The sequence below is a fragment of the Molossus molossus genome, unplaced genomic scaffold, assembly GCF_014108415.1.
Source record: "Molossus molossus isolate mMolMol1 unplaced genomic scaffold, mMolMol1.p scaffold_m16_p_12, whole genome shotgun sequence".
In the NCBI taxonomy this organism is placed as follows: Eukaryota; Metazoa; Chordata; class Mammalia; order Chiroptera; family Molossidae; genus Molossus; species Molossus molossus.
The window spans coordinates 85,870,223-85,879,508 of record NW_023425347.1 but is presented as its reverse complement, the minus strand read 5'-3'; the positions used below and the strand labels follow the sequence as shown (position 1 = coordinate 85,879,508).

Here is a 9,286-nt window from a genome sequence, read left to right as displayed (position 1 = left end):
CTGCCCCACCTCCGCTCTTGAGGCTGGGGGTACCCTCTGATCTTTAATCCATATCAAGAAGTGGAAGGCAGGACAGGCATAGTGGAATGGAGCAGACTTGCGGGGATCTCGAAGCTTTTGTGTGGCCTTGGTCCATGGTCTTAAACAAATGTAATCTAGGAACCAAAGCAATTCTTGGGATGGGGCAGAATCTGGGAGCAGAATGGGGTGCTCAAAGGGATTCCCCGGGAGAGAGGGTGTGAGAACCTACTGCTGCGGCCAGCACTTCCCAGGAGGCGTATGTGGACATGGAGGGCAGTGGCTGTCAAAAGGAATTATGTTGAAGAGGGAACACCTGGTACTCACTATATGCCAGCTTGTGCCAAGCACTGTCATTTCCCTTGTAATGGGGTCTTCACACTCTGCTGCCCACAGTTTGCACTGGAGAAAATTGCAGCTCAGAATGGTTGAGGAACCTGCTCAAAGTCACATAATAGCAGAGCAGAAACTACTCACAGTTGTCTGACTGCAGTCCGCAATCCTTCCCTGGTTCTTAGAAAGGCTGCTAACTGCTTTCAAAGCAAGTTCCTATCAGCTCCTCAAAGCAAGTTCCTATCAGCTCCTCAGCAGGCAGGGTGGGGCTCCTACCCATTCTACAGATGGGGCAGCCAAGACCAAGGGGTGACAGGAGTTTCAGAGTAGGGGGAAAAGGGGGCAGTGGAGCTGGGGCCAAGTCCCAGATCTCTCTCTCCTGCCAAGCAAATGGGCTCTAGGTTTTCTGAAAGCAGAGGCTAGGGCGCACCCTTGGGGACCGGAATCCAGGCCCGGTTTTGCATCAGGCCCTCCTGAGAAGGTGTTTCCTCCTCCTAGTGGGGCAGCTACTCCGCTGAGCTGCCGGTTGAGTCACCCTTAGTCCCTCACAGTTCTTCTCCTGGTCCCTGAAACTCGGCTGCCAGAGGAGCCAGGGCCACCCTACAGAGGTATCCCCTCCATACTGGATCCCTACAGGTAACATGCCTCAGGACGGGGTCCCCTGCCAGTGTCCCAAGGGGCAGGCACTGCCACCTGGTAGCCTGAGCACTCTGAGACCTTGGGGTGGGGGAGGCGGGAATGTGATTGGGACTAGAACAGTCAGACAGATGGATAGGCCCTTGCGTTGACCAGTGTGTCTGTCCCATAGTGTTGAAACAGAGCAGGGAGGACCAGACACTTGATCGTGCCTCTGGAAGGACGGCGGGAAGGCCTGTGCTGCTGGGGACTCTGGGCTCAGGTGCCCTCAGCCCAGCCCCAGGAAGACCTGCAAGACAAGAGCGGGTCAGTTTTACAGACTGTCCCCTCACCTCCATAGCTCCCCACACACACACCTGGTAGCCCCTGGGGTACCAGAGTACACACCACAGCACGCGGTTCAGTTACACATACAGCACAGTAGGAAATACACAGTGCACACACCACATAACACTGTCACCCAGGAAGTCACTGAGCACATCAGACAACAGTCACCCAGTCAACATGACACACAGCAGTGATGTGATATTCACACTGGCAAAATACACAGGCTCATAGATCTTCAGCACACAGACATGCCTGCTGGACCGACTGTCAAAACAGCACAGCTCAGCAGAGACATCGCCGTGGGCTCGCAGCCCAGCCACAGAAGAGCCCCAAAGCATGCGTTTCCAACACCCAGTGCCTTGAACACAGTAGGCACGCAGGAACTAGTGTTATACGGAGCATGCAGGCATTCACACGGGCCATACAATGTGCCTGATGGAGACATGCAGGAACCCGGGCGCCCCGGTGAGGGTGGGGCAGGGGGAGAGGGCTCACTTACACTTGGACACTGACTCAGCAGGGAGGGCAGAGCGCAGGCAGCAGGCACAAGCCAGAACCTGCCTTCCCGTGCAGCCCAGCCTGGTGCCCTGGCATGGGAGGGGACAGGAGGGCTAGGGAGGAGAGACCACCCAAGTGGGCTCAGGCCATGGCTCTGCTCTGCCCGTGACCCAGTTATGGGCCCCTTGCCACGTCCACACATCCACACACCCACACGCCCCTCAGGGCTGGGCAAATGTTTTTCTTCCGGAGTCACTATTGTACCTGAGCAGCGGGCAGTTGCTTTGCCAGCACCTGGCCTCCACCACCGGGACCCTAGCCAGGTCCTGGGTCAGGGGCACGGGGGACTCGTGTGGTCAGAGCAAGGGGCCCAGGGGGTCTGGGCAGGAGGGCAGGGCTAGTAGCCAGGGTATTCCTGGTCTGGAGGTCTGTGGGAGTGGGCTGGTGCCACAGTTACCTCGTGGGGGGTGGGGGAGGAAGTTGGGGTGTGGGCTGGGGAGGAGGTTGCCTCAGACAGGAAGGCCAAATGGGCCAGGGCAGGGTGGAGGTGAAGGGTGGAGGGAGGGGACCCATGTTGAGAGGTTCCAGGGCAGAGGCATGAGCAGATATATGTATGTTCCTGTGTGCATGATTGTGTATTCATTCCCCAGGTGTATGCAGATGTAGTTCTGCCTTTAGTTAATCAAACTTTTACCAACTATCTGTTGTGTGTAAAGTACTGGCTTTGGGGGTGAGGGCCTGTCCCTACCTTCAACGAGCTCACAATCCAGTTAGGAGGGGGTGGAACTTGTGTGGGAAAGTCTGTGATTTATGCATATCTAGGAACAAGTCTTTGTCCCAGGACTTATTCTTGTACAAGTGAACCCACCCTGTGGGTCCTGCCTCTTTTTGGTGTGCATGGGCCTGTGTGCAGGTTTAAGATTATTTTAGGTCCATCTCTTGGTTTTGGTATGGGTCTAGGCCTCTGAATACATAGGGCCCTTCATGGAGGAAGAGGTGTGCGTGTGCCTGTCTGTATACAGGTAACAGTGTGCACGTGTGACTGGGTGTACATCTCAGTGTGGGCAGTTGTGTTTACATGTATCAGTGTGCATGTGTGTCTCTTTATATGTCTTCAAGTGTGTCCCTGAGTGTGTTTATGGGCTAGTGGATGCATGTGTCCATGGGTACATCTCATGCCACCTTGACCTCAGCCTCCCTGGGTTGTACCCTGCCCACCACCTAGCATATATTTGGGCAGAAACTCCAGGATGTGCCTTATATTTGGGCAGGGCTTCACCTGACCCCTAGTCTGCCCATAGGGAGACATGTGTGCCCAGTGGGAGCACTGCCCCAGCTGATGCCCCAGAGGGGCCACCCATCTCAAGAGAGGCTCTGGGCCCCACCTTACCTCCTCATGGCGCATGAGCCAGAGCCCGAGGCCGATGGGCTGTTGGACCTCAGCTTCCTGACAGAGGAGGAGCAGGAGGCCATTGCCAACGTCCTGAAGCGAGATGCCCACCTGCGCCAGCTGGAGGAGGGGCGGGTCAGGTGAGGCAGGGCAGAAGGAGGGGGGCCTCCGACACTGGGGGGCTGGGTGGCCCCACCCCTGCCCCCACCAACATGCATCCTGTCAGATATCTGAGTAGTTCTTGTTTTTGCCTTTGGGTTCCCTGCACCCCTGGCCGGCTCAGCTTATTACCTCTCCCAGGGAGGCTGCATCAGCTCCCTGCTAGCCTCCCCGCCTCCAGGCTTGCCTGCTCCAGCCAACCCCCCATACCACAGCTGGAGCTCCTCAGATCTGTCCTTGATATGCCTCGCTGAACCCTCTCATGGCTCCTCAGCATCTTGTCAGGGGCAAGCTCCTAAGCCTGGTCCACAAGGCCTCCCTGATTGGTCCCTGCCAGCCTCCCACAGCTCATCTTCCACCAATAACTACCACCCCTGACACACATACGGAGTGTCCACCACAGCCACTCAGGTGCTCCACAGTCCCTGAACTCCACCTTTCACTTCTAGGCCATTCCTTCTTCCTGGAAGATTACAGTGGAGCAGGGGACTTAGAAGTAGGGCTTGGGAACAGACAACTCCCAGCTATGTAACCTTGGGCAACTCACCTGACCTCCCCAGCACCACTCTCCTCATCTATAAAGTGGGCTAAGGAATCCTACCTCATAGAATTAGGAGGGATTATGTGTGACAGTCACTCTAATGAATACATTCTTCTCCTTTTTATCTGGAGAACTCCAATTTGTCCTTTAAGAAGCAATTCAAATGTTGCCTCCCCTGAAAAGCCCTCCTGGATTTCCACAGGCAAAGCTGGCCCTTCTTATAGCCATCATGGCACCTACCTCACTATAGTGTACTTGCCTATTCTGGACTCGTTCTCCCCACCAGCCTGAGTTCCTCCAGAGTAGGGATCAAGTCTGATTTGCTGTTGTGTCCCTGGCCCCAGGGACAGGGCCTGGCACATAGTGGGTAGCAGGAATGTTGCTTGGGTGTATGGTAACAGCTGCGGCCCCTGTATCCTCCAGCAAGCTGCGGGCTTCACTGGCAGACCCTGGGCAGTTGAAAATCATGACGGGGGACTGGTTCCAGGAAGCACGCACGCAACGGCACCATCATGCCTACCTTGGCTCTGACCTTGTCCGAGCCTCTATCCGCAGGAAGAAGAGCTCCAAGGGTGAGAGGAGATCCTCAGGGCAGGGCAGGCCTTTGCTGCCTGGGTACCCAGTACATGTGGACAAGCAGAGGGCCCCTGGGTTCTAGTCCCAGCTGCCCCTGGTACTGTGTGCTTTTGGCTGAGTTCTACCCCTTGCTGGGCTATGGGAGGTGGGTGGCATCTCCCAAGACCAGACTCTCTATGGAAGGGGGTTCACACAACTTCTCACCTGCATGCAGGAGAACAGGCTCTGGGTAGCAATAGGGAACCTGAGGCTGCTGGGAAAGAGACTGAAGAGGAGTTGGAGCCCTGGTGAGTAGGCATGGCAGGGAGGGAAGGGCGCCTACCAGTCATCTGGGTCCCATCCCTGACAGCCACCTCTCCCTGCTCCTAGGCTGCTCATAGACAAGGCCCCCCAGGAGAGGCTCAGTGAGGCTGAGGTGAGTAATGAATGACTGGACTAACTAATAAAGGAATGTACAGTGAAGTAGAAGTGGAATGTCTTGGGAAAGAGACCCAACCTGAGAATCTGGAGACCCTGGTCTGTGTCTCCGCCATTCTCTTCGGTCAAATGGGAGTATGGACCTCTAAGAAACCCTCCGAATCTCACTCTTACAGGTGAAGTAAGGACTGAGCAGGTCGAGGTCCCGGCCTCAGATACTACTGTCTCCCACTAATTGGACCCTGGGAGTCAGGCAGGGCAGGCACTGAAGTGTGAAAGGGTGTGAAGTACAGGTCCAACTGGTCCTGCAGCTGGTTGCCAGCCCTGCCCTGATGGCTGTGCTAAATCCAAAGCAGGGGCAGCCAGTTGGAGCCTCTGAACTTTAACCTTTTTAACCTTTTAACCCTTCATCACTAGTCCTCACTCTGACCTCTACCCCTTGCTTCTTTTAGGGGCCTGATTTCCCTTCACCGTATGTCCCCTCAGAGGCTTCAGATCATGAGGAAGAGACCCAAGCCCAGGAAGGTGAGTGGGAGGATGTGTGTTGGGGAGCATAGAGAGGTTGTGGGGATCAGAGGCAACTCTAAGTGGCTCCAACCACCTGTGTTGACCTTCCTTCTCCTGCGTTGGGGGAGGGGGTAGGATGGGGGTAAGGGTGGCATGTGGTCTCTATGGACGACCCCAGGGCAGCACTGGGGCCCGATTTTCAGATCATGGGGGTTGTAAACAAGTCTCTCCAAATTTGCTCAGGGCGGGCTCAGGGAGGCTAGTTCAGTAGCGTGTGCCCCACCCCAGCCCCTGGCCCAGGGGGTACACAGGTCTACCAGGAGGAGGCCGACCCAGAGCCGGAGCGGCAGTCGGGGGGAGAGGAGGAGCCGCAGCCCCGCCCAGCCCAGGTAGGCGGGAGCGGCTCGCGGCTGCTCTCAAGACCCGGCTCGGATTGCGGGCGGGGAGCGCCGTCGGGGAAGGGGCTGGGAAAAACAGGGCGCCCGCGTCACTTACCCCCTCCCCAGATCCAGGAGGCGTCCGAGATCCTGGAGAACGGGGAGGAGGCCCCGGAGCCCAGCCCCTCACTCGACCGCATGCTCAGCAGCAGCTCCTCCGTGTCCAGCCTCAACTCCACGGTGAGGGGAGACGAAGAGGGGGGCCGCCTCTCCTCCCCGCATCCTGACACTGAGTCCCTACTTGACCCCTCCCTCGCCCTCAGACCTTACACTCCAGCCCCTAGGCAAGCTACCTCGCAGGGCCCTTTACCTTGTCGCCTCGCTTTGCTCTCCTAACCCCCGTCTGAACCCTCCGCGGTCCCTAACCCCGACGTGAGCTTGCACCCCGTCCTGACCTCCCGACCTCCTCCCCCGCCCCCAGCTGAGCGGCAGCCAGATGAGCCTGTCTGGGGAGGCGGAGGCGGGTGCCGTGCAGGTGCGCGGTTCTGTGCACTTCGCGCTGCGCTACGAGCCGCACGCCGCCGAGCTGCAGGTGCAGGTGATCCAATGCCAGGGCCTTGCGGCCGCGCGGCGCCGCCGCTCCGACCCGTGAGTGCCCCAGCCGGCCGGGCGGGGCGCGAGGGGGCCTCTCTCACCGCCCTGTCCCACCACCTGTCTGGGCCTGTTTCCTGGTCTCCAAAATGGGAGTCACAACGTTCTTGGGAGGCGTGGGATTGAGTGACATGGCTCCTGTAAAGCGCTGCACGAGGCCTGTCACTGGAAGCTGCGTTTCAGGCTGTGGGTGGGGAAGCCCCCAGGCCGGGGAGGAGGTGCCGGAAGGTGCCCCCCGCCCCCCTTATCTCTGGTCCTCATCTCCCTCGCCCCAGCTACGTCAAAAGCTACCTCCTCCCGGATAAGCAGAGCAAGCGCAAGACTGCAGTGAAGAAACGGAATCTGAACCCAGTCTTCAACGAGACTCTCCGGGTAAGGCTGCGACGACGGGGCGGCCCCCTATTCATGAATCGGACGTCCCTTCCTGAGGGCTCGGGGTGGCAGGGGCAGCCGTAGAGTCATCATTGCCCGTTGCTCTAGCCCTCCGTTCTGTGCGAAGAACGGCAGGGAGTCTAGAGGAGTTAGTTCAGATTCCCGTGAACGCCCCTCGGGGCTCCTCATGCTAGGACAAGCCCCAGCCAACACTTGGGCAGCACTGAAGCCGGGCCATCGGCGGTGCTCCATTAAAGCGCACCTCCTGTCCCCCAGTACTCTGTCCCGCAGGCCGAGCTCCCGGGCCGCGTGCTGAGCCTGTCCGTGTGGCACCGCGAAAGCCTGGGTCGCAACATCTTCCTGGGCCAAGTCGAAGTGCACCTGGATACGTGGGACTGGGACTCCGAAGCCATTTGGCTCCCGCTGCATCCCCGAGTGAGGCAGCTGGTGCGTGTAGAGGGACCGGTCGCGCTGTCTCGCACTGTCTCCGGTTTTCACCCCACCGAGCTTTCCCCTAGACCCCTCAGGCTCTGCCTTTGGCAGGGCCTCCCCTCAGCCTCCAAACCAAGACCTGGCCCCCACAGTCGGTTTTTCTCGATGTCCCGCCCCTACAGACCCCGCCCTCCCTGCTTACCACGCCCCACTGGTGTCTGGAGACTGCACCCCGTTGTGGTCTCTTTGCCTTGGGCCCTGTCCCCGCTCCCTGACGAACCACCTCTCGCAGGTGTCGCCCTCTTCTGACGACTTTCCCAGCCGCGGGAGGCTCTCTCTGTCCCTCAAATACGTCCCCGCCGGCTCTGAGGGTGAGTGGCCATCCACAAGAGACCAAGCTGGACGGGCCCCTGGAGGCGGAGGACTCCTGTCCCACAATGGGGAGGGTTCTGTCCTTGGGGTGAAGCCTGAGCCGGGCCTTTCTGCAGGCGCAGGACTGCCCCCGAGCGGGGAGCTGCACTTCTGGGTGAAGGAAGCGCAGGACCTCGTGCCTCTTCGTTCAGGATCCCTGGATACTTACATACAATGGTGAGGGGCATTGGGAGCTCTCCACGTTTCCTTTTGTCTGTAGTGGAGCTCCCCATCCCCTTCTAATCACCCACCCTTGATCCCCCAGTCTGGGCTTTGACCTCTGAGCAGGGGTGAAGGGGACAGCTTGAGTCCGGAGAGTTGAGGACACCTTTGAGGATCTGCATTTCAGAGACTGGCATCTATAGGACTTGTTGGAGAGCTGAGGCTGAGACCTGGGAGGTCACAGGGGCCCTTCCATGGAGAATCTGCAAGGCCAGGCTGTGGGGCCTGCAGTTCAGTGGTTTTCAAAGTAAGCTCCGGGGGACCTCTGGTGGTGTCCCCAGCTTCTGCCCCACCTTCAGAGAGTGAAATGGAGGTAGACCGAACAGGTTCTGAGATCCCAGCCCTGATTCAACCAGATATTTTTTGCTTAGGTTTTGTACTTCTGAGAAATATTTTATCTTGTAGAAAGAGCCCAAGGCTTAAAAAAGTTTGGAAACTACTCTGGGAGACAGCAGGAAGTCAACGAAAGTCATTGAGCTGGGGAGTAGCAAAATTCCATTTCAGAGCCATTACTCTGGCAGGAGACCTGAGAGGAGGCTGGTGCAAAGGTCCTGGGGTAGCGAGGGCTTGAGGCCAGGTCTCAGGCAGGACCCTGAGGACATGGAAATTTTGAGGGGTATGGGTAGGACTCAGTGACTGGTTGGTTCTGGGGAGTATGTGAGGGTGGCCACTTTATCACAGCCCACCTCCCCCATAGCTCTGTGCTGCCTGATGACAGCCGGGCCAGCCGCCAACGGACAAGGGTGGTGCGAAGGAGCCTCAGCCCTGTGTTCAACCACACCATGGTTTACGATGGCTTCGGGCCTGCTGACCTGCGCCAGGCCTGTGCTGAGCTCTCCCTCTGGGACCATGGGGCCCTGGCCAGTCGCCAGCTGGGGGGTACACGCCTCAGCCTGGGTACTGGTGAGTGAGGCAGGACCTGGGGGCAGCCAATGCTGGGAGGCAGGGGCTTAATGTGTGGCCTTGGGCACTTTTCAACCCTTTTGTGAGCTTTGCTGTCCACTGAGAACTGCGGTGTCAGTTCATAATCTGGGACCAGGCAAGTATTCCTTGGGGCTTGGGTTATCCAACGTAACCATGACCTCCACCCTTGTCCAGGCAGCAGCTATGGGCTCCAGGTGCCCTGGATGGATTCCACACCTGAGGAGAAGCAGCTGTGGCAGACACTCCTGGAGCGACCAGGCGAGTGGGTGGATGGCCTTCTGCCCCTCAGAACTAACCTGGCCCCCAGGACATAGCTGCCTGACAAGCCTTACCAAATCCCTCTCTGGAGCCCTGTCGCAGGGCCTGCTCTTGGTGAAAACCAATAAAGTCTATTCTAAGGGCATAAAGTCTAACCAATAAAGTCTATTCTAAGCTGATGTATGCTTGGGATTGGAGGGATCGGGTGGTGGCAGGGAAGAGCGACGGAAGTGTAGG

At 58.1% G+C, this 9,286-nt stretch overlaps 1 protein-coding gene across 3 annotated transcripts; it reads left to right on the top strand.

Annotated features, from left to right (window-relative positions):
- The first annotated feature begins 848 nt into the window (after window positions 1-848).
- On the top strand, window positions 849-9,219 carry SYTL1 (synaptotagmin like 1). 3 transcript variants are annotated; one of them, XM_036257092.1, is made up of 16 exons: window positions 849-987; window positions 1,160-1,293; window positions 3,114-3,342; window positions 4,326-4,474; window positions 4,693-4,765; window positions 4,848-4,893; window positions 5,348-5,420; window positions 5,691-5,791; window positions 5,909-6,019; window positions 6,261-6,427; window positions 6,706-6,802; window positions 7,079-7,249; window positions 7,527-7,605; window positions 7,723-7,822; window positions 8,565-8,770; window positions 8,966-9,219. In XM_036257092.1, the coding sequence occupies exons 3-16, from the start codon at window positions 3,152-3,154 to the stop codon at window positions 9,103-9,105; spliced, it is 1,704 nt and encodes a 567-aa protein (XP_036112985.1). In that variant the 5' UTR covers window positions 849-987; window positions 1,160-1,293; window positions 3,114-3,151; the 3' UTR covers window positions 9,106-9,219. The 3 variants fall into 3 exon arrangements, with proteins under 3 accessions (XP_036112985.1, XP_036112984.1, XP_036112986.1); XM_036257091.1 differs by lacking the exon at window positions 1,160-1,293; XM_036257093.1 differs by lacking the exons at window positions 1,160-1,293; window positions 8,565-8,770; window positions 8,966-9,219 and adding an exon at window positions 7,911-8,404.
- Window positions 9,220-9,286: the final 67 nt, after the last annotated feature.

What these genes read in the sequence shown, in the direction of transcription:
- SYTL1 (XM_036257091.1), top strand. Translation starts at nt 3,152, where the DNA reads ATGCCCCAGAGGGGCCACCCATCTCAAGAGAGGCTCTGGGCCCCACCT. An exon ending in GAAGAGGAGTTGGAGCCCTG is followed by an intron (nt 4,766 to 4,847) that starts GTGAGTAGGCAT and finishes CCCTGCTCCTAG; the next exon opens with GCTGCTCATAGACAAGGCCC. An exon ending in TGTCCAGCCTCAACTCCACG is followed by an intron (nt 6,020 to 6,260) that starts GTGAGGGGAGAC and finishes CCCCGCCCCCAG; the next exon opens with CTGAGCGGCAGCCAGATGAG.